We start from the raw sequence: 12,500 nt of genomic DNA on the forward strand, positions 1-12,500 counted from the left end.
GCTTTAGGACCCAGGTCCAGCCTCTTCCTAGTTTATAACACACACTATAAACATTAGATTAGATTCAACTTTATTGTCATCGCAGAGTACCAGATAACAACATGCAGTTTAGCATCTAACCAGAAGTGCAAACCGTGATATAAGAACATGATATTAAATATGATAGTGATAAGTGATAGGTACAGTATGGCAAGTACCGTAGTTAGAGGTATATACAGGAGATGGATGGCAGTAAGCCATATCAAGAAGAGGTATGTACGAATGTGCAAACATTCTTCAAAAGAGTGTGTGTGGGAGAGGGGGGATTGTTAACCAGAGTGACAGCTCTGTGAAAGAAGTGTTCTGTTGTGTGTGTGTGGTTCTCTCTCCAGTGTAACAGTCAAACCTCTCCTCTCTCTCCCGTGTAACAGTCTAACCTCTCCTCTTCTCTCTCCTGTGTAACAGTCTAACCTCTCCTCTCTCTCCAGTGTAACAGTCTAACCTCTCCTCCTCTCTCTCCAGTGTAACAGTCTAACCTCTCCTCTCTCTCCAGTGTAACAGTCTAACCTTTCCTCTCTCTCCTGTGTAACAGTCTAACCTCTCCTCTCTCTCTCCTGTGTAACAGTCTAACCTCTCCTCCTCTCTCCTGTGTAACAGTCTAACCTTTCCTCTCTCTCCTGTGTAACAGTCTAACCTCTCCTCCTCTCTCCTGTGTAACAGTCTAACCTCTCCTCTCTCTCCTGTGTAACAGTCTAACCTCTCCTCTCTCTCCTGTGTAACAGTCAAACCTCTCCTCCTCTCTCTCCTGTGTAACAGTCTAACCTCTCCTCCTCTCTCTCCTGTGTAACAGTCTAACCTCTCCTCTCTCTCCTGTGTAACAGTCTAACCTCTCTTCTCTCTCCTGTGTAACAGTCTAACCTCTCCTCCTCTCTCTCCTGTGTAACAGTCTAACCTCTCCTCCTCTCTCTCCTGTGTAACAGTCTAACCTCTCCTCTCTCTCCAGTGTAACAGTCTAACCTCTCCTCTTCTCTCTCCTGTGTAACAGTCTAACCTCTCCTCTTCTCTCTCCTGTGTAACAGTCTAACCTCTCCTCTTCTCTCTCCAGTGTAACAGTCTAACCTCTCCTCTCTCTCCTGTGTAACAGTCTAACCTCTCCTCCTCTCTCCTGTGTAACAGTCTAACCTCTCCTCCTCTCTCTCCTGTGTAACAGTCTAACCTCTCCTCCTCTCTCTCCTGTGTAACAGTCTAACCTCTCCTCCTCTCTCTCCTGTGTAACAGTCTAACCTCTCCTCCTCTCTCTCCTGTGTAACAGTCTAACCTCTCCTCCTCTCTCCAGTGTAACAGTCTAACCTCTCCTCCTCTCTCTCCTGTGTAACAGTCTAACCTCTCCTCTGTGTAACAGTCTAACCTCTCCTCCTCTCTCTCTCCTGTGTAACAGTCTAACCTCTCCTCTCTCTCCAGTGTAACAGTCTAACCTCTCCTCCTCTCTCTCCTGTGTAACAGTCTAACCTCTCCTCCTCTCTCCTGTGTAACAGTCTAACCTCTCCTCCTCTCTCTCCTGTGTAACAGTCTAACCTCTCCTCCTCTCTCTCCTGTGTAACAGTCTAACCTCTCCTCTCTCTCCTGTGTAACAGTCTAACCTCTCCTCTCTCTCCTGTGTAACAGTCTAACCTCTCCTCTTCTCTCTCCTGTGTAACAGTCTAACCTCTCCTCCTCTCTCCTGTGTAACAGTCTAACCTCTCCTCTTCTCTCTCCTGTGTAACAGTCTAACCTCTCCTCCTCTCTCTCCAGTGTAACAGTCTAACCTCTCCTCCTCTCCTGTGTAACAGTCTAACCTCTCCTCTCTCTCTCTCCTGTGTAACAGTCTAACCTCTCCTCTCTCTCTCTCCAGTGTAACAGTCTAACCTCTCCTCCTCTCTCTCCTGTGTAACAGTCTAACCTCTCCTCCTCTCTCCTGTGTAACAGTCTAACCTCTCATCTCTCTCCTGTGTAACAGTCTAACCTCTCCTCCTCTCTCCTGTGTAACAGTCTAACCTCTCCTCCTCTCTCCTGTGTAACAGTCTAACCTCTCCTCCTCTCTCTCCTGTGTAACAGTCTAACCTCTCCTCCTCTCTCTCCTGTGTAACAGTCTAACCTCTCCTCCTCTCTCTCCTGTGTAACAGTCTAACCTCTCCTCTCTCTCTCCTGTGTAACAGTCTAACCTCTCCTCCTCTCTCCTGTGTAACAGTCTAACCTCTCCTCTTCTCTCTCCTGTGTAACAGTCTAACCTCTCCTCTTCTCTCTCCTGTGTAACAGTCTAACCTCTCCTCCTCTCTCTCCTGTGTAACAGTCTAACCTCTCCTCCTCTCTCTCCAGTGTAACAGTCTAACCTCTCCTCTTCTCTCTCCTGTGTAACAGTCTAACCTCTCCTCTCTCTCCTGTGTAACAGTCTAACCTCTCCTCCTCTCTCTCCTGTGTAACAGTCTAACCTCTCCTCCTCTCTCCTGTGTAACAGTCTAACCTCTCCGCCTCTCTCTCCTGTGTAACAGTCTAACCTCTCCTCCTCTCTCCTGTGTAACAGTCTAACCTCTCCTCCTCTCTCTCCTGTGTAACAGTCTAACCTCTCCTCTCTCTCTCCTGTGTAACAGTCTAACCTCTCCTCCTCTCTCTCCTGTGTAACAGTCTAACCTCTCCTCCTCTCTCCTGTGTAACAGTCTAACCTCTCCTCCTCTCTCCAGTGTAACAGTCTAACCTCTCCTCTTCTCTCTCCTGTGTAACAGTCTAACCTCTCCTCTTCTCTCTCCTGTGTAACAGTCTAACCTCTCTTCTCTCTCCTGTGTAACAGTCTAACCTCTCCTCCTCTCTCTCCTGTGTAACAGTCTAACCTCTCCTCCTCTCTCCTGTGTAACAGTCTAACCTCTCCTCTTCTCTCTCCTGTGTAACAGTCTAACCTCTCCTCTCTCTCTCCTGTGTAACAGTCTAACCTCTCCTCTCTCTCTCCTGTGTAACAGTCTAACCTCTCCTCCTCTCTCCTGTGTAACAGTCTAACCTCTCCTCTCTCTCCAGTGTAACAGTCTAACCTCTCCTCCTCTCTCTCCTGTGTAACAGTCTAACCTCTCCTCTTCTCTCTCCAGTGTAACAGTCTAACCTCTCCTCCTCTCTCTCCCGTGTAACAGTCTAACCTCTCCTCCTCTCTCTCCTGTGTAACAGTCTAACCTCTCCTCCTCTCTCTCCTGTGTAACAGTCTAACCTCTCCTCCTCTCTCTCCTGTGTAACAGTCTAACCTCTCCTCCTCTCTCTCCTGTGTAACAGTCTAACCTCTCCTCCTCTCTCCTGTGTAACAGTCTAACCTCTCCTCCTCTCTCTCCTGTGTAACAGTCTAACCTCTCCTCCTCTCTCTCCTGTGTAACAGTCTAACCTCTCCTCCTCTCTCCTGTGTAACAGTCTAACCTCTCCTCTCTCTCCTGTGTAACAGTCTAACCTCTCCTCCTCTCTCTCCAGTGTAACAGTCTAACCTCTCCTCTCTCTCCTGTGTAACAGTCTAACCTCTCCTCCTCTCTCCTGTGTAACAGTCTAACCTCTCCTCCTCTCTCTCCTGTGTAACAGTCTAACCTCTCCTCTTCTCTCTCCTGTGTAACAGTCTAACCTCTCCTCCTCTCTCTCCTGTGTAACAGTCTAACCTCTCCTCCTCTCTCCTGTGTAACAGTCTAACCTCTCCTCCTCTCTCTCCTGTGTAACAGTCTAACCTCTCCTCCTCTCTCTCCTGTGTAACAGTCTAACCTCTCCTCCTCTCTCTCCTGTGTAACAGTCTAACCTCTCCTCCTCTCTCCTGTGTAACAGTCTAACCTCTCCTCCTCTCTCTCCTGTGTAACAGTCTAACCTCTCCTCTTCTCTCTCCTGTGTAACAGTCTAACCTCTCCTCCTCCTCTCTCCTGTGTAACAGTCTAACCTCTCCTCCTCTCTCCTGTGTAACAGTCTAACCTCTCCTCTTCTCTCTCCTGTGTAACAGTCTAACCTCTCCTCCTCTCTCCTGTGTAACAGTCTAACCTCTCCTCCTCTCTCTCCTGTGTAACAGTCTAACCTCTCCTCCTCTCTCTCCAGTGTAACAGTCTAACCTCTCCTCTCTCTCTCTCCTGTGTAACAGTCTAACCTCTCCTCCTCTCTCTCCTGTGTAACAGTCTAACCTCTCCTCTCTCTCCAGTGTAACAGTCTAACCTCTCCTCTCTCTCTCTCCTGTGTAACAGTCTAACCTCTCCTCTCTCTCCTGTGTAACAGTCTAACCTCTCCTCTTCTCTCCTGTGTAACAGTCTAACCTCTCCTCCTCTCTCCTGTGTAACAGTCTAACCTCTCCTCTCTCTCCTGTGTAACAGTCTAACCTCTCCTCTTCTCTCTCCTGTGTAACAGTCTAACCTCTCCTCTTCTCTCCTGTGTAACAGTCTAACCTCTCCTCCTCTCTCTCCTGTGTAACAGTCTAACCTCTCCTCCTCTCTCTCCTGTGTAACAGTCTAACCTCTCCTCCTCTCTCTCCCGTGTAACAGTCTAACCTCTCCTCTCTCTCCTGTGTAACAGTCTAACCTCTCCTCTTCTCTCTCCTGTGTAACAGTCTAACCTCTCCTCTCTCTCCTGTGTAACAGTCTAACCTCTCCTCCTCTCTCTCCTGTGTAACAGTCTAACCTCTCCTCCTCTCTCCAGTGTAACAGTCTAACCTCTCCTCTTCTCTCTCCAGTGTAACAGTCTAACCTCTCCTCTCTCTCCAGTGTAACAGTCTAACCTCTCCTCCTCTCTCTCCTGTGTAACAGTCTAACCTCTCCTCCTCTCTCTCCTGTGTAACAGTCTAACCTCTCCTCCTCTCTCTCCTGTGTAACAGTCTAACCTCTCCTCCTCTCTCTCCAGTGTAACAGTCTAACCTCTCCTCCTCTCTCTCCTGTGTAACAGTCTAACCTCTCCTCCTCTCTCTCCTGTGTAACAGTCTAACCTCTCCTCCTCTCTCTCCTGTGTAACAGTCTAACCTCTCCTCCTCTCTCTCCTGTGTAACAGTCTAACCTCTCCTCCTCTCTCTCCTGTGTAACAGTCTAACCTCTCCTCCTCTCTCTCCTGTGTAACAGTCTAACCTCTCCTCTCTCTCTCTCCTGTGTAACAGTCTAACCTCTCCTCCTCTCTCTCCTGTGTAACAGTCTAACCTCTCCTCCTCTCTCTCCTGTGTAACAGTCTAACCTCTCCTCTCTCTCTCTCCTGTGTAACAGTCTAACCTCTCCCCCTCTCTCTCCTGTGTAACAGTCTAACCTCTCCTCCTCTCCTGTGTAACAGTCTAACCTCTCCTCCTCTCTCTCCTGTGTAACAGTCTAACCTCTCCTCCTCTCTCCTGTGTAACAGTCTATCCTCTCCTCCTCTCTCTCCTGTGTAACAGTCTAACCTCTCCTCCTCTCTCTCCTGTGTAACAGTCTAACCTCTCCTCCTCTCTCTCCTGTGTAACAGTCTAACCTCTCCTCTCTCTCCTGTGTAACAGTCTAACCTCTCCTCCTCTCTCCTGTGTAACAGTCTAACCTCTCCTCCTCTCTCCAGTGTAACAGTCTAACCTCTCCTCCTCTCTCTCCTGTGTAACAGTCTAACCTCTCCTCTCTCTCCTGTGTAACAGTCTAACCTCTCCTCCTCTCTCTCCTGTGTAACAGTCTAACCTCTCCTCTCTCTCTCTCCTGTGTAACAGTCTAACCTCTCCCCTCTCTCCTGTGTAACAGTCTAACCTCTCCTCCTCTCTCTCCTGTGTAACAGTCTAACCTCTCCTCCTCTCTCTCTCCTGTGTAACAGTCTAACCTCTCCTCCTCTCTCTCCTGTGTAACAGTCTAACCTCTCCTCCTCTCTCTCCTGTGTAACAGTCTAACCTCTCCTCCTCTCTCCTGTGTAACAGTCTAACCTCTCCTCCTCTCTCCTGTGTAACAGTCTAACCTCTCCTCTGTGTAACAGTCTAACCTCTCCTCCTCTCTCCAGTGTAACAGTCTAACCTCTCCTCCTCTCTCTCCTGTGTAACAGTCTAACCTCTCCTCCTCTCTCTCCTGTGTAACAGTCTAACCTCTCCTCCTCTCTCTCCTGTGTAACAGTCTAACCTCTCCTCCTCTCTCTCCTGTGTAACAGTCTAACCTCTCCTCCTCTCTCTCCAGTGTAACAGTCTAACCTCTCCTCCTCTCTCTCCTGTGTAACAGTCTAACCTCTCCTCCTCTCTCTCCTGTGTAACAGTCTAACCTCTCCTCTCTCTCCTGTGTAACAGTCTAACCTCTCCTCCTCTCTCTCCTGTGTAACAGTCTAACCTCTCCTCTCTCTCCTGTGTAACAGTCTAACCTCTCCTCCTCTCTCCTGTGTAACAGTCTAACCTCTCCTCCTCTCTCTCCTGTGTAACAGTCTAACCTCTCCTCTTCTCTCTCCTGTGTAACAGTCTAACCTCTCCTCTCTCTCCTGTGTAACAGTCTAACCTCTCCTCCTCTCTCCTGTGTAACAGTCTAACCTCTCCTCCTCTCTCTCCAGTGTAACAGTCTAACCTCTCCTCTCTCTCCTGTGTAACAGTCTAACCTCTCCTCCTCTCTCCTGTGTAACAGTCTAACCTCTCCTCTTCTCTCTCCTGTGTAACAGTCTAACCTCTCCTCTCTCTCCTGTGTAACAGTCTAACCTCTCCTCCTCTCTCTCCTGTGTAACAGTCTAACCTCTCCTCTCTCTCTCCTGTGTAACAGTCTAACCTCTCCTCTCTCTCCTGTGTAACAGTCTAACCTCTCCTCCTCTCTCTCCTGTGTAACAGTCTAACCTCTCCTCTCTCTCCTGTGTAACAGTCTAACCTCTCCTCCTCTCTCCTGTGTAACAGTCTAACCTCTCCTCCTCTCTCTCCTGTGTAACAGTCTAACCTCTCCTCCTCTCTCTCCTGTGTAACAGTCTAACCTCTCTTCTCTCTCCTGTGTAACAGTCTAACCTCTCCTCTCTCTCCTGTGTAACAGTCTAACCTCTCCTCCTCTCTCTCTCCTGTGTAACAGTCTAACCTCTCCTCTCTCTCCTGGGCGTCAGGCTCCAGGGCATCGGGACCAGCTGGTGTTCTGCTCCAGCTCGGAGGAGGCCGTGGAGGTGTTCCAGAGCCTGAGGACGGAGCTGCAGGACATGGGTCAGCTGAGGACCAGCCTCCCTGCACAGGCCCAGGACCTGGGCTCAGCCAGCCTGCAGCAGGTAGGACACGGACAGACACACCCCTTCATGGACAGACACACCCCCTAAATGTACACACACACACCCCTAAATGGACAGACACACCCCTAAATGGATAGACACACCCCCTAAATGTACACATACACCCCTAAATGGACAGACACACCCCTAAATGGATAGACACACCCCCTAAATGTACAGACACACCCCCTAAATGTACAGACACCCCCCTAAATGTACAGACAAACCCCCTAAATGGACAGACACCCCCCTAAATGTACAGACACACCCCCTAAATGTACAGACACACTCCTTCATGGACAGACACACCCCTAAATGGATAAACGCCCCCCCTAAATGAATAGACACACCCCTAAATGTACAGACACACCCCTAAATGTACAGACACACCCCTTCATGGATAGACACACCCCCTAAATGAATAGACACCCCCCTAAATGGACAGACACACCCCTTCATGGACAGACACACCCCTAAATGGATAAACGCCCCCCCCCTAAATGAATAGACACACCCCTAAATGTACAGACACACCCCTAAATGTACAGACACACTCCTTCATGGATAGACACACCCCCTAAATGAATAGACACACCCCTAAATGGACAGACACCCCCCTAAATGGATAGACACACCCCCTAAATGTACAGACACACCCCTTCACAGACAGACACACCCCTTCGTGGACAGACACACCCCCTAAATGGACAGACGCACTTCCTGTCAGGAGGTGAATTGAAATTCAAGAACTGCCACCCCGCCCCCTCCCCTGTGTTCGTCCAGCTGATTGGACGTGTTCTGTGTGATTGACAGCTGCTGTTGGAGGAGAAGCTGAACTGCAGCGCCGTGTCACAGGAAGTGGGCGTGTTCGTGGAGCTGCTCTGGACAGAGGCTCTCGGTTGCCTCGGCAACGTCCTGAAGATTCCAATCACCAGCATCAGTTTGAACGACGTAAGCCTCTGATTGGCTCAGGAGTGTTCAGTGAGAAATAGGGCCCTATTATGCACTTCATAAGTCTTAAGCAATAAGACGAGGCGGTAGATCTAAACTTAAGACGTGGAGTCGTGGTCAAGGCCACTTTGCTATTATGCGTGCGGTAGTGGGCGCCTAAGACCCGGCGCTAAGCCCAGAAATTAGTCATGGGTGTGTTTTGGGCGTCTTCTCAATCAACCCAATCAGCGTGCCAGGTGCCATTCCCTTTAAGAACCGGCTGCGTTAAGTCATAAGCGCTATGCTATTATGCAGTTCATAGGCGCTAGACTTCATGCACGTTTTGAAACACGAGTGCGCGCTCGTGTTTCAAAACGTGCATGAAGTCTCGCGGCTAAGAACTTTTCAAACCACTTCTTAGCGCTAGGCGCAAAGTCAGATCGCATAATAGCAGGGGCGCCTAGTGCACTTCATTAACATATGAACACTCCCACAATGAGTAATACACCTCGTTCCAAATTATTATGCAAATTATATTTTTCTCAGATTTTCCTAAATAGTCGATGCAAAGAATACCTCTGTGTCATTGGCTGCTATAGGCATAAAAGGAGAGAAACTCATGGTGTGGCCCCCATCTTCCCCTGACCTCAACCCTATTGAGAACCTTTGGAGCATCCTCAAGCAAAATATATATGAGGGTGGGAGGCAGTTCACATCAAAACAGCAGCTCTGGGAGGCTATTCTGGCATCCTGCAAAGAAATTCAAGCAGAAACTGTCCAAAAACTCACAAGTTCAATGGATGCAAGAATTGTGAAGGTGATAGGACGAAGGGGTCCTATGTTAACATGTAACTTGACCTGTTAAGATGTTTTTGTTTGAAATAGCTTTTGATTTCAGTAAATATGACCTCCTAATATGACCTCCTAACCCTAAATTCATCAAATTACCATTTTTAGTTCTTTACAACCTATAAAATGTTTTGAAACTCTGTTGTGCATAATAATTTGGAACAGTGCATTTTGAGTTTTTTATTAAAAAAAAAAATACTGTTATCATTGGGAGGTTTGTTCAATAAAATTTGAATTATACTCTAACGGTTGATGACTTGAAAATTATACTGATTGTCATTTGCATCGACTATTTAGGAAAATCTGAGAAAAATATAATTTGCATAATAATTTGGAACGAGGTGTATATGCACGGGAGTCTTACGTCTTATGTGTGGGCGCCTAGCGACACCTGCATAATAGCAGTAGCGCGTATGAAGCGCATAATAAGGGTGGCGGTAGGTCTTAACCTGGCGGTGCGTCTTAATTAAGACTTAAGACGGCAAGTTAAGAAGTGCATAATAGGGCCCTGAGTGTGTGATGTCACTGTGATTGTGATGTCACTGTGATTTTCTGCTCTGAACATCTCTAGGTTTAGCGTTAACTCTGTATACATGCAGTGTAGCTCAATGAGGACTGCGTGTGTGTGTGTGTGTGTGTGTCTGCGTGTCTGTGCATGTCTTTGTGTGCATGTCTTTGTGTGTGTGTGTGTGTGTGTGTGTGTGTGTGCGTGTGTGTGTGTCTGCGTGTGTCTGCGTGTGTCTGCGTGTGTCTGCGCGTGTCTGTGCGTGTCTGTGCGTGTCTGTGCGTGTGCATGTCTTTGTGTGTCTGTGCATGTCTTTGTGTGTGTGTACTATACTAAGATTGTGCCAGTATGAAGTAAGTGTGTTGTTGTCGTGCGTCTGTCAGGGTATCCGCGGTGTCTTGTATAGACCCTGAGTAGGTAACATAGACACGGCTGTTCTAGTGTCAACTGTCACTTAGATCCAACTGTCACTTAGATCCAACTGTCACTTTCAAATTAACCTCAAGATTCCTGTGTATACCCTGGTCTGTCCAGGTGAGCAGGGTGGAGGGACGGCTGCTGGAGGTCCAGAAGAGGCTGAGGGGGGGTGAGGGGCAGGGGGAGGGGCAGGGGGGTGACCCCACGGTGGTCTCTCTGATGGGGGAGGTCTACACCCTGCTGCCCCACAGACTACCCTGCCCCCCAGTCAACACCAGGCTGGTCTCCCAGAAACTGGATCTCTGTCAGGTAACGCACACGCACGAACACACACACACACACACTAGCACGCACACTAGCACGCACACACACACACTTACGCACACACTATGCACACACACACACACACACACTAGCACGCACACACACACACACACTACACAGACACACACACACACACACACACACACTTACGCACACACTATGCACACACACACACACACACACTATGCACACACACACACACACACACACACTAGCACGCACACACACACACACACACACTACACAGACACACACACACACACACACAAACGCACTTACGCAGACACACATACACACATGTATCTAGAATAAGCTGGCTAACAGGAGTGTGTGTTATTCTAGTTGATCAGAGACATGCTGAACGTGAGTGAGGCCACTCTGAGAAGCCCCTCCCCTTCCTGTCTGGGGAAGTACCGCGCCCTGAGGTGCAGCATTGAATCACTTCCCCCAGACTGTCCCCAGTTCACCTCCGTCAGCAAGCTGCTGCAGGACAGGTAATGCACTGTGTGTGTGTCCTGTGTGTGTGTGTGTGTGTGTGTGTGTGTGTGTTACTCACTGTGTGTTAGGGATGGACGGTTTCCAATTATTGAAACCGAAAAACCGTCAAAGACTAAAACCACGGTTTTCCGGTTAACCGAAAAGGTTAAAAAAAAAAAAAAAAAAGAAAAAACGCCAATTTCAAATAATTGAGCCCTACTGCTACAATACACTCATGTCGAACACCATTAAAACACCGTAAGCACAGTCGCAACACATTTAGGCTACTTAGTTTCACAAATATAAGTGGAAAGGCAGACTTTTGTAAGCTACACCATACATGAAAACACATGAACACTTAACACACCAGCTCCGCTGATCCAGGGTGCACGCCTGCACGGAAGATCATCTCTTGGAACAGCGTCTTCATTGAATGAACTGCTTTCTCAATATCTTGGTTCTTAGACAAAGTTTCTGCTGCTGCTCAATGTATTTAAATATTTGAATACTGCTCAATAATCACTGAAATATTAGACTTAGAATTATGCAGTGAACATACTTAAAGCTTTTCATAAAAACCACATGCCGCGAGACTGACTCGTCCTGAACTGTCGTAAGTCAATCAACAAAGAATGCCCCATCAAAATAAAAGTGCCCATGGTAGAGCTGTCAAAATAGAGCTTTCAAAATAAATGTACTAATACAGATAGAGATAAATACAGAACTACCTTTGCGTCACTAAGTGACCGCGTATCTTCTGAGACATGCGTTCTGTCATCACTTTCAGTAGCGCCTTCACACACAGTGGCGCTGTGCACAAACACTCTTGATCCGTATAGCTCTTGTTTTATTATATTGTGGTTTAGTAAATACTGCACTTGGAGTTACATTCAATGCATGATTTGTGCTATAGAACATAAATAAAGTTTGATTGATTGATTGATATCAAATCAAATCACATTTTATTTCTATAGCGCATTTCTCACAAAAGTGACCCAATGCGCTTTACAGAGAGCAGCGAAAATTATCTTATTAAATGTAAGCGAGTAATTGTAAAAAAACTTTCCTATCTACTAATAACTGAAGGCAACTATCTTTCCCATAGAGTGATTCGTTACCCTTAAATATAATCCCAATTAGATATTAATCCTCAGTTATTCTTCACAACTGACCAAACCTCTCACTCACTGCGCGGCAGATTCAGACTGTATCATTGTTATTTTCACACACGACAAACATGTGACATGGTCTAGTTTTATTCTTTGAACAACATAGAATATACAATAGAATAGAAAACGTAAACAAAAACATCTATAAATATAAATACAAACGAGTGCAAATTGAGTGCAAGCAGGTAAAACAATTGTGCAAAGATATCACTGATCACATTCATTCTAATTCTAATTCACAACCTATGGCTAATAACTCAATAACAAAAACTGGCAGTAACAAAAAATGAGCATAAAAGCTATTAAAGGCTATTAAATAGTCCGTTAATCGAGGTTCTTCGCAAGAAACACGAGCATGTTCACCTTTTCAGGATTCAGCTGCGCTCGGAACGGACTTACAATTTTGCCTGCTGCGCTGAACACCCGCTCTGAAGGTGAACTTGTGACACACAGTGGCGCTGTGCACAAAGTACACTCTTGATCCGTATAGCTCTTGTTTTATTATATTGTGGTTTAGTAAATACTGCACTTGGAGTTACATTCAATGCATGATTTGTGCTATAGAACATAAATAAAGTTTGATTGATTGATATCAAATCAAATCACATTTTATTTCTATAGCGCATTTCTCACAAAAGTGACCCAATGCGCTTTACAGAGAGCAGCGAAAA

General features: G+C 47.0%; 1 protein-coding gene across 1 annotated transcript in view; it reads left to right on the plus strand.

Moving 5' to 3' along the window:
- parp4 (poly (ADP-ribose) polymerase family, member 4) overlaps nt 1-12,500 on the plus strand; it is a gene marked incomplete at its 3' end in the record, with an annotated part of 51,041 nt that overhangs the window by 5,137 nt on the left and 33,404 nt on the right. The window contains exons 7-10 of the mRNA XM_080537040.1: nt 7,003-7,158; nt 7,972-8,109; nt 9,977-10,168; nt 10,526-10,677. Coding sequence (XP_080393166.1) covers nt 7,003-7,158; nt 7,972-8,109; nt 9,977-10,168; nt 10,526-10,677 — 638 coding nt within the window. The remainder of the gene's footprint in view (nt 1-7,002; nt 7,159-7,971; nt 8,110-9,976; nt 10,169-10,525; nt 10,678-12,500) is intronic.

Source organism: Nansenia antarctica, assembly GCF_963989245.1.
Source record: "Nansenia antarctica genome assembly, chromosome: 7".
Taxonomy (NCBI): Eukaryota; Metazoa; Chordata; class Actinopteri; order Argentiniformes; family Microstomatidae; genus Nansenia; species Nansenia antarctica.